An 11,019-nucleotide genomic window follows, 5' to 3' on the forward strand; every position below is an offset into this window, starting at 1 on the left:
AAACTCAGTAGTTATCACTCTCTACGGTTACTTTGCCAGACAGTTGTCCAGTACGGAAGCCGAACACGATCAAACTGATCACCCGGCTTGAATGCAAGGCATGCAATCTCTGTCACATACCAGTTAGCATAGCAACCACACAGATCTACAGAGAGTTTGTATTTAGCTGCACAGATCGCGGTCATATTGTATTTAATGTTAGTCGTCACAGCGTAACTGCACTATAATCTATAGAAATATAGATCTACCACATCGGAGTGACCAGGTAAAATCTTTCGCGGTACTTTTAAGATGATGCTAGCTAGCCATGCTACTGGTAGATGGGTTGAAATGCGACTGTTATGAGTAATAATGCGCTCCATTTGCGCATTCTTTGTTGCTTTGATTACAAACACTACTTTGACAGCGCAACGTGATGTCCTGATAATTAACGTAAGATAGCGTACTGCAGCTGTTTTCTGTGTGAATCTGGTAGCTACGTGTGAAGTATCATAGCGACGCTAACTAAGCTAGCTTGCTAGCTGAATGAGCCAGACGTTAGCGTCTGTGCCGTCTGGGCCTCATGTGGAAAAGGCTGTTTAGATCGTGATTGATAGTTGGTGTGGTTACGTATTAATGCAACTGTTACTTACTAACTAGCTAATTGACGACTGCGTAGGGGTACTTTCAGATTTCATGTAGCCAGAAACGGAAAATGTTCATTAACATTAACGCTGTCACGGCAGTGCTAACGGTTAGCTACATTGCAGAGAATTATTTTATAATTTAATGAATTGTTTTCTCTAAAATTTAAGATTGAGACGTCAACAGGTTACGCTAGTATTTGACAAGTTGTTGCTATTGGTAAAGGCAGCTATCGCATACTGGTTGTTTTGTAATCCTTATTGCGTAGTTTACGTTACTTATACGTGATTTGAGTAGTAACGCACGGAGTGCTGAGGTCACAGGTTGTGCCAGGTGGTAAGAACCAATATAGTACATGCTTCATAAACCGGTAATGTGTGTGTGTGTGTGTGTGTGTGTGTGTGTGTGTGTGTGTGTGTGTGTGTGTGTGTGTGTCTCTTGTAGGATGGAGTGGCAGCCAGATGAACAGGGTCTGCAGCAAGTGCTTCAGCTACTCAAGGACTCCCAGTCCCCAGACACAGCAACACAGAGAGCTGTGCAAGAAGTATCCTTGTGTGTGTGTGTGTGTGTGTGTGTGTGTGCGTGTGCGTGTGCGTGCGCGCGCACAGAAAGGTGTGAGATTTAGCTTTACGCATGAGAGCTTTTGTGTAAAAGTGGGTGATAATAAAAACTGACTGGGTGTGTCATGCCGCAGCTTGCATCACATGAACTGGTGTGATTGATTGTGATTGTTTATTAGTCCATGCTGCCCAAATGTCAAACACGACCACAAGGTATGCAAGGGTGTGTAAGCTTTTGCTATGTGCGTGTGCGGATTGTTGAACTCCTTAACAGACACTGCAGAAACTGGAGCAGCTTAATCAGTTTCCAGATTTCAACAACTATCTCATCTTTGTCCTCACAAGCCTCAAATCTGAGGGTATGTATGCACGTCCAATGTAAAGATTATAACAATAGAATAGGAGTCATTTAATGAATAACCTTGCTTGCAATCTGCAATTACTTCTGTACCTAACCTTTCCATTTAAAAATAAATAAAATAAATGTCTTTATGCTCTTACTATCTGCTGCTGCTGCCTTCCCTCTCAAGACGAGCCCACTCGCTCTCTGAGCGGTCTCATACTGAAGAACAATGTTAAGGCTCACTACCAGAACTTCCCTCCCACTGTGGCTGACTTCATCAAACGAGAATGCCTCAACAACATCGGAGATCCTTCACCGCTTATTAGAGCTACGATCGGTGGGTGTTTGAGTGAAAAAAGTGTGAGTCAGACTACTATGTAGGTGGTCTGGTTTTTGCAGGTAATGTGGCTGTGTGGGCGCAAGCGTTGCATTTTCAAAATGTTTTGAATGCGATTGGAAGTTTAAGTTATTAGTTACTTATTTTAAAGCCTGATTTATCCTTTTGTAACCTTTCTATTATCTACCCTAAAGGCATCCTGATCACGACCATTGCCTCTAAAGGAGAGTTGCAGACCTGGCCAGAACTGTTGCCTCAGCTTTGTAATCTGCTCAACTCGGACGACTATAACACCTGCGAGGTCAGGCTCACCTGCCTGCACACACTAATAGCTCTGTAATGTTATAGTAATGCGATAGTCTGATTTATATGTTTCTTTTGTCTGTAACATGCTTTCTTTATGATTTCCTCCACCTTTCAGGGTTCTTTTGGAGCATTGCAGAAGATCTGCGAGGATTCATCAGAGTTGTTGGATAGCGATGCGCTGAACAGACCTCTCAACATCATGATCCCCAAATTCCTACAGTTTTTTAAGCACTGCAGCCCCAAGATCAGGCCAGTGAAACACCAGTCTTTTGCTTCCTGACTCTGCCTCTGCTGGCACTTTGTCTCTCTGCCTCAGACCTTCCACTTCCACTTTCTCCCTGTTAGAATCATCATCATAGATCTCACCCGTTTGTCTCTTTCTCTCTCTCAGGTCCCATGCTATAGCGTGTGTAAACCAGTTCATCATTGGTCGAGCTCAGGCTCTGATGGATAACATTGACACCTTCATTGAGGTGAGCACCTCAGTATTATGTTTTGGTTTGAAATTCCATTTTTTTCAAACTTCACTCCCTCACCTTTAGCTCCTGTCAGAGATTGAATAGGTTACAATGCATCTATCTGTTAAAGTTATGTGTTTTTACTTTAACACACGGGTCTCTGCTGTGGTTAAGTTCTATTGTTCCATATAACTGTATGCGGCTTTTTAAACTGCATTCCTAAGATATTTGGCATCTACTGCTTGAGGCAATGCGTGAAGTCGTCTAATGTAAAAAAGGAGAAATTGTTTACTACAACATGCTGTTGAACTATTGTTTTATCTCCTTAATGGTGCATAAGAAAAACAGTCATCTAATTTTGGATATTATCCCAGCCAAGTACTGTAGCTCGTGCAGTTTACACAGATCTCTCTTCAGGGTCAATTATGCTGCTTCAAAAGAATCTCCGGGATCAAGGTGCAGCATTGGAAGCATTGTTTTCTAGTGTCATCTAATCAGATGGACACACATTTTACCCAATATAGTCTGTTTAGAGAGTTAGTTTAGTATTGAAGTTAGTTTGTATTTAGCAGCTAGACTTCAATGGCTGTGACAACCTAGTGGGGTGCGGGGGAGACCCTGAAACCCTGTTCAGGTCCTTCTCTAACACTGTCAAGATTTAAATGTGGCAAAGCGTAACAGAATTTTTTTTGTCTTCCCCAACATTTGTTGGCTCTGCCAATCTTTCCCTTCTCTCTCTGCCACCCCACCCTCTTTCTCCCCTTGTCTCTTTTGTATCCAGAGTTTGTTTGCACTGGCCGGTGACGAGGACAGTGAAGTGCGGAAGAATGTGTGCAGGGCTCTGGTCATGCTGCTGGAAGTCCGCATTGACCGCCTCATCCCACACATGCACAGCATTATCCAGGTGAGTGTGGGACTTGATCTTACACTCCACTTTAAGCAGAGAATGTGTGGCCTTCCCTTCTTCCTCCTCCTCCTCCTCATCACCTCTTCTTGTCTGTCACCAGTACATGCTGCAGCGGACCCAGGACCCAGATGAGAACGTGGCTCTGGAGGCCTGTGAGTTCTGGCTGACTCTGGCTGAACAGCCCATCTGCAAAGAGGCCCTGTCCGGGCACTTGGTCCAGTAAGTGCTCACACATGCCAATAAGTCGTTGGACAGGGTTAAATTGAAGACAAGGAATCAAAAATGTGTCTGTCTCTTTTTTTACAGGCTGATCCCTATCCTGGTGAATGGGATGAAATACTCTGAGATTGACATTATTCTTCTAAAGGTGAGCCACCCCTGGATAAATCATACTTCTCGTCTCTTCTTCCTTTTTTTTTTTTAGGAATTTATTTTTTTTTTTTACCTGTGTCCAATCTGCATTCATTCACCTTTTCTCTCTGTTGTCCTCCCAGGGCGACGTTGAAGAGGATGAGGCAGTTCCTGACAGCGAGCAAGACATCAAACCTCGCTTCCACAAGTCCCGCACCGTCACTCTGCAGCATGAAGGAGGGGAGGGCGAGGAGGGGGAGGACATCGATGAAGACGAGGACGACGATGATGACACACTGTCTGACTGGAACCTACGTAAGTTACAGACACACAGCTTTAGTAATCCTCTCTGGTGACCATGTGGCAGTTCTTGCTCTTAAAGTGCATTCTTAAACTTGTAACCTATTTTTTGAGCAAGGGTAATATTTAAAGGTTAGTATATATATATATATTTTTTTTTTGCATTGCGTATCATACCTGCAAACTAGTTGCTTTTCGGCGAAAATCGCCATTTTGAATGGGGAAAATGCCATCCACGTGAATTGTGTAGAGCCAAAGAGTTTTTATTTGGGGGGGAGGGGTGTTGGAGACCCGGTGCCTTAACGACCGTTATCTACCGGACCGAATAGCAACGCGGATTTTGGTGCCTCATTTAGGTGCCACTTAAATGCCTGCGCTTCTCTCTGATGCTCTGAAAACGGACATTAGAGGCAACTGAAACATCGCCGCACGAGACGCTAGTTAACACTACACTTGACAGCAGGTAACGTCACCTTCTGAGTTTGCAGGTATGGCATATAGTCATGTGTGGATGTATTTTTTTGTACACATCCATGTGTGTTTTTAATTGAAATGAACATCAAGTAACAATATTAATGGGTACGTTACATATTTCTTGTGACAGATTTTAAAATGTTCTCCCAGCAGGTAGCAGTAAAAAACTTTTTACTATCTGTGTTACCCACAATTTGTCTCACTATGTCTGTAGTTGGATTCTCTTATGCTGTGTTGTGCCAGTGATGCTACAGGGCGTTATTACGGCTTCAAAGTTATCTAATGCTGATGGTGCTTTCCCCCTCCAGGGAAGTGTTCGGCCGCGGCTCTGGACGTTCTTGCCAACGTGTTTCGTGAGGAGTTGCTTCCCCATCTCCTGCCCCTGCTCAAAGGACTGCTGTTCCACCCTGACTGGGTCATTAAGGAGTCTGGCATCCTAGTGCTGGGAGCTATCGCTGAGGGTGAGATGCGGCACAGACTTATATACCATAGTCAAATAAAGCTCACTGATTAATAATTGTATCAAGGAACCAGTTGCCTGGCAACCAGCAGAGACACCAGGAACTTACTGGTCCCCGCCAAAAAAATAGTCCAACACATCCCCGTTGTAAAACTGGGATTTGTGTTTTTTTTTCATTTTTTTGTGGATTAAACAAACCAGATGTAACATGTTAATTAGTGAGCTTTATAGATGCCGTTAAGTGGATTTAGTTACCTTCAGACAGAGCCAGGCTAGTTGTTCCCCTGTTTCCAGTATTTGTGCTATGTTAAGCTAACCAGCTGCTGGTGTATAAAACTGTTTGTCCTTCCAGGTTGCATGCAAGGCATGGTACCTTACTTGCCTGAGCTCATCCCCCACCTCATCCAGTGTTTGTGCGACAAGAAGGCCCTCGTCCGCTCCATCGCCTGCTGGACCCTCAGCCGCTACGCCCACTGGGTGGTCAGCCAGCCCCCTGACGCTCACCTCAAACCCCTCATGACTGAGCTGCTCAAACGCATCCTGGATGGCAACAAGAGGGTACAGGAAGCAGCATGCAGGTACAGCTCTTAAGTTTTCCAGTATGTTGACTCTCCTGTGTTTTCTCACTTTTCGCTTATACGTTTGTTGAACCCATCTCGCCTTTCCTACAGCGCGTTTGCCACCCTGGAGGAGGAGGCGTGCACAGAGCTGGTGCCTTACCTGAGCTTCATCCTGGACACGCTGGTTTTTGCTTTTGGGAAGTACCAGCACAAGAACCTGCTCATCCTCTATGATGCTATAGGAACACTGGCGGACTCTGTGGGACACCATCTCAACCAGCCTGTGAGCAACAAAAGCACATATTTACACAGCCTTGTTTTGTGTGTAACATGTAAAAAAAAAAAAAAAAAAAAAAGTGGTAATTGAACAAATGAATGACCAAAATCACACACTTGTGTTTTAGGAGTACATAGAGAAGCTGATGCCTCCGCTGATAGCCAAGTGGAACGAGCTAAAGGACGAAGACAAAGATCTCTTCCCTCTGCTTGAGTGTCTGTCATCTGTTGCCACGGCGCTGCAGAGTGGCTTCCTCCCCTACTGCGAGCCTGTCTACCAGCGCTGTGTCACCCTGGTCCAGAAGACACTGGCTCAAGCCATGGTGAGCCCCACTCACATGCACATGGACTTTGCAGAGGCAATTTATGTTTTTGCTACTTTACATAATGACAATGACACTTTAGCCAATAGTTCCCATTTCTGACCGTTTCTCTCCACCTTCCCTCCTATTCTTGGTGTGTCACAGATGTACAGTCAGCAGCCAGACCAGTACGAAGCACCCGACAAGGACTTCATGATCGTGGCATTGGATCTTTTAAGTGGCTTAGCTGAGGGACTGGGGGGCCACGTGGACACGCTTGTGGCCCGCAGTAACATCATGACGCTGCTTTTCCAGTGCATGCAGGTGAGTAGAGCCAGTGTGTGTTTGATTTGACCTTTTTTAATGATTTTTTTTCCCCCAATAAGTTGAGTCGAATCCTTCTTTCACTCTGGCGCATATGGATGCATTTGTCAAAAGTGACTTACGAGATTGTCACGCCAGCCGCAGAGCCAAACGTATCACCTAGGGGTGGGGGGAAAAATCGATACAGCATAGTATCGTGATATTTTTCGTGGCAATACTGTATCGATACACAGACGCCAAGTATCGATCTATTATTATATATGTGTTGGTCAGTCTGTCTGCTTGACAATCTGATTTTGCAGCAATAAAATTGAAGTGAGATAAACAAACAGAAATGTATCTTTTTAGATAAAATGGATGTTGACAAAATTGTCCTTTTGGGGAAATAATTTGAAATTGGGAAAAACTTATAAAAAAGTAATAAATTGCAATATATCGCAGAATATTGCAATATGTTTAAAATCGGAATAATATCGTGACGTAAGTATCGGGATGATATCGTATCGTGAGGCCTCCCAGCCCTAGTATCACCGCGTCACCACTGGATTGTTTTTTTGCAAGCATGTTACTGTCAATAAACCGTGTTCAGTAGCTATCTGTCTGTGCCTGCCGAATGCATTTGAGCGGAGTGGAGGGTCCAGAATTTCCCCTCCTCCTCAAGGAGCTGTTCATTCCCCACACTGTGTTGTATTTATCAGATGAGCAGCGCCTGCTCTCCCTCCGGACCTCCGGACCTCCTCGCTGTGCGGTACGAAAACAAATCAATACCGTGACAACCCTAACGAGAACAACTATATTGTGAATTTGGCTGTATTGAATACGCAGTATTTGTGATTACAGAAGGGAGCTAAACAGAATTTTAATGGGCCGTCGCCCTGCCTCGCTTTCCTCGCTACAAACACGAGTGAAGACAAAGTCAGAAACGGATGAAGTCCATCATTTGAAATGGCCGTAAAAATCGGTGGAATCGGTTTATGTGGTGGAAGCATGAATACGTTTTGAGATTTTGAAATTTTAAGCTCAGGTCAATATCCTGTCGGTCAGGTGCCACTGGATAATTCGTCCACTCTGTTAACGGTGCGTGTTCACATTTGTCTTTGTCTCTCTGTCGCTTCTGTCCCAGGATACGATGCCTGAAGTAAGACAGAGTTCATTTGCTCTACTGGGTGACTTGACCAAGGCTTGCTTCCCTCATGTTAAACCGTGTATTGGTAATTATCTCACTCCCTCTCACTCAGCCGCATACATAATGTTCCATCATCCTTTTTTTTTTGTTTGTGAAGATCTTTTTATTTATTTTTTCTTCATGTGTGTGCGTGTCCTGCAGCTGAATTCATGCCAATCCTCGGGACAAATCTGAACCCGGAGTTCATCTCTGTCTGCAACAATGCTACCTGGGCCATAGGAGAGATCTGTATGCAGATGGGTAAGTTGGAGTAAATCTTTTTTTCTGTGTGATACTGTTAAGTGCATGTGCGGTTACATATGAGATGCAGTGTATTGATGGGTGTCTCTTAACAGGAGTGGAGATGCAGCCGTACATCGCTATGGTTCTGAACCAGCTGGTTGAGATTATTAATCGACCCAACACCCCCAAGACCCTGCTGGAGAACACCGGTACATGCATGCACAGATGTTTTTAACCCTCCTGTTGTCCTTGGGTCAAATTTGACCCGTTTACGAAAACGTTTTATCTGAACTATGACAAAAGAACGTTGAAGAAAGTGACAAATGTTGGAAAAAGCTACAAAAACACAGGAAAAAAATCGGAACAAGTGACAAAAAAATCCCATCAAAAACATTGCCACAGGTGACAAAATCTTGTTTAAAAAAACACTGGAAAAACTTCATCATTAAAAAATTGGAATAAAATCGACAGAAAACTTTAAAGTGTAGAAAAAGAACAACAAAATGTTGAAATTTCAACCCAGAAAAACACAAAGTTGCACGGTCGACGGGAAGACAACACAAGGGTTAATACTTGTTTTTCAAAGAGAACCGACAGATTTTATAGTTATGGGTTATGACTGATGGCTAAAAATCAGAGCAGAGAAGTGAAGCGAGTGCAGTTAGTGTTATGATAGTACACTCACACTCTAAAAGCAGTACTGACTCCTCTCTCTCCTCCTCCAGCAATCACCATCGGGCGACTGGGCTACGTGTGTCCTCAGGAGGTCGCGCCCATGCTGCCGCAGTTTATCCGGCCCTGGTGAGAGACTGTTTAATCTCTTTATTTTGAGAGATTATTTCCATTATCTCTTCTTGACTCAGTATTTTTTATCCCTATCACACATTTATTTCTATTCTTATTTTTTCTCATTTTGCCACCTCGCTTTTTTGTGTGATCACACTGCTGCAATCACAGCATTACAAGGGCTGCAGTGTTGACATTCTGTAAACAAATTCTTAAAATGATTGGAATCTGTAAACGGTCAGAATAAGACACCGAAGTCTTTCAGTTGTCTCAAGCTTAGTAAAAAGACAAATGTCAGTAAGATGATGACAGGCTGTTACCATTTTACTTTTTGAAATTGGTTTCAGCTTACTTCTCATTTCATTACTGTTCTCTCGTAGACGAGATAAGAGAGTTGAATTCTTAGTAGTGACAGCATCGTCAGCTTTAACAGCTTCCGATTGGTTAATAATAATAATTGCGTGCTGCAGGTGTACGTCTCTGCGGAACATCAGAGACAACGAGGAAAAAGACTCTGCCTTCCGTGGGATTTGCATGATGATCGGTGTGAACCCAGGAGGCGTGGTGCAGGTGAGACATTGTACACCGTAGGCTTTCACAGTCTGCATTTGGCTGTAATCCCACAGGGGTTGTTGAGCTTGATTAAACCTTCTCACCTCTTCCTCTGTGTTTGTTCAGGACTTCATCTTCTTCTGTGACGCAGTGGCCTCCTGGGTGAATCCTAAGGATGATTTGAGAGACATGTTCTATAAGGTGAGGGGCAACACGCAGTATTGTGTCGGTCAGTGGTAGAAACAAAGTCCAGGTCATATTGAAGAACAAGTTTTATGTTTTTCCACAACCAGTCCTATCCAAAAGCCGGTTTTTAATTCCCCATGACATCATCACACTCTTCACGCTCCTCTTCCTCTGCTACGTGAGTCACTGTGAGGTGTAGAGACCTCAGGCCAAGCAGAGTCTGTTTATCTCAGCAACACGGACACTGTTTTGTTTTGCAGAGAAATGAAGTGAACACGCTCCCCTTCAGGAGCTTACCACATAAAGGCCAAAATGCTCTGCCTGCAAATTTTATGCAAAATCCACGGATACATGTATTTACACAAATCGAGATCCTCTGTAATACTTCGTATTCCTTTTAAGGTATTTATCCAGTGTGTTGACAGCAGAGTAAGTCCATAGTAGGCCAAATTAACCTGGTGATCAAGTCTGTTCTATTTCACTATCGGTACACTATTTCTGTTTGAATAGACAGGGACTTTCACCTAGAAAGGACAATGTACTGTGTACATTTATTCATCTCCTGCTGCTCTGTGATAATGAGAACTGCTCTGGCTTGGTTGGAGCTAGGGGTGGACCAGTACACCGAAGTCACGGTTCGGTTCATACCTCGGTTCAGACATCACGGTTCAGTACGAGTTCGGTACAATGGTGGGAAAAGCAAAACAAAAATGCAGAAGGCAGTTATTATTTTTTTTTATTGTGCATGTCTCATGCTGAACCACCTAGTGTCATACAGTCTCTCCCCTGAGCTAGCTGCAACAGCCTGAAGTGTGTAAAGTAAGATGTAAACAATAGGGTTGGGTACCGAAACTCGGTGCCAATAGGGAACCGGTGCCGACGTAAACGGTAGTAACGAGACCGAATAAGAACGAAAGTTTCGGTGCCTCATTTCGGTGCTTGACTTTACACTACACCTGACAGCATGTAACGTTAGCCTACCTTTAGCTAGCTGCAGCTGGATTAAACACCGGTAAAATGCTGACCGCTAACGTTAAACAGTGTAAAGTGTGACTGTATTTCACTGTGGAGGACTTCAACAGCGGGATGCAACAGTCTGCACTGCAGCGCAGCAGCAGCCGTTGTCGGAATTCATAGATATACAGTATGTTTATATGGTCGGAATTAAACAACACAGACGGTGCTTTCACTTGCAGCTGCCGTCGTCGGAATTAAACAACACAGACGGTGCTTTCACTTGCAGCTGCCGTCGTCGGAATTAAACAACACAGACGGTGCGTTCACTTGCAGCTGCCATTGTCGGAATTAAACAACACAGACGGTGCATTCACTTAAAACAGGTAGCCTCGTGGTGCATTCACAGTAATTGTAAAATACCCTTTTCCCATCTGGGGTTTAACAGCAATATACTGGTGAAATAAGTTATTGTTATTGTTATAGTTATTACATTATTATTATTAAATCTTTAATTTTGACCATGGCCTTAGCAATAAACAAGTCACTGA

General features: G+C 43.8%; 1 protein-coding gene across 2 annotated transcripts in view; it reads left to right on the forward strand.

The window, feature by feature from the left end:
• The first annotated feature begins 61 nt into the window (after positions 1-61).
• LOC120567722 (transportin-2) overlaps positions 62-11,019 on the forward strand; it is a 12,520-nt gene continuing 1,562 nt past the window's right edge. Inside the window, exons 1-22 of one of the 2 annotated variants that reach the window (XM_039814700.1) lie at positions 62-265; positions 1,069-1,168; positions 1,468-1,543; positions 1,715-1,864; positions 2,059-2,165; positions 2,286-2,419; positions 2,562-2,643; positions 3,410-3,532; positions 3,636-3,754; positions 3,842-3,902; positions 4,030-4,201; positions 4,969-5,121; positions 5,473-5,698; positions 5,792-5,963; positions 6,085-6,279; positions 6,424-6,582; positions 7,700-7,793; positions 7,910-8,008; positions 8,104-8,199; positions 8,716-8,791; positions 9,247-9,346; positions 9,455-9,529. In XM_039814700.1, the coding sequence (XP_039670634.1) occupies positions 1,070-1,168; positions 1,468-1,543; positions 1,715-1,864; positions 2,059-2,165; positions 2,286-2,419; positions 2,562-2,643; positions 3,410-3,532; positions 3,636-3,754; positions 3,842-3,902; positions 4,030-4,201; positions 4,969-5,121; positions 5,473-5,698; positions 5,792-5,963; positions 6,085-6,279; positions 6,424-6,582; positions 7,700-7,793; positions 7,910-8,008; positions 8,104-8,199; positions 8,716-8,791; positions 9,247-9,346; positions 9,455-9,529 (2,568 nt within the window). In that variant the 5' untranslated portion in view covers positions 62-265; position 1,069. The remainder of the gene's footprint in view (positions 266-1,068; positions 1,169-1,467; positions 1,544-1,714; positions 1,865-2,058; positions 2,166-2,285; positions 2,420-2,561; positions 2,644-3,409; positions 3,533-3,635; positions 3,755-3,841; positions 3,903-4,029; positions 4,202-4,968; positions 5,122-5,472; positions 5,699-5,791; positions 5,964-6,084; positions 6,280-6,423; positions 6,583-7,699; positions 7,794-7,909; positions 8,009-8,103; positions 8,200-8,715; positions 8,792-9,246; positions 9,347-9,454; positions 9,530-11,019) is intronic. The other variant, XM_039814708.1, reaches the window with a different exon arrangement.

Source organism: Perca fluviatilis, chromosome 1, assembly GCF_010015445.1.
Source record: "Perca fluviatilis chromosome 1, GENO_Pfluv_1.0, whole genome shotgun sequence".
Classification (NCBI taxonomy): domain Eukaryota; kingdom Metazoa; phylum Chordata; class Actinopteri; order Perciformes; family Percidae; genus Perca; species Perca fluviatilis.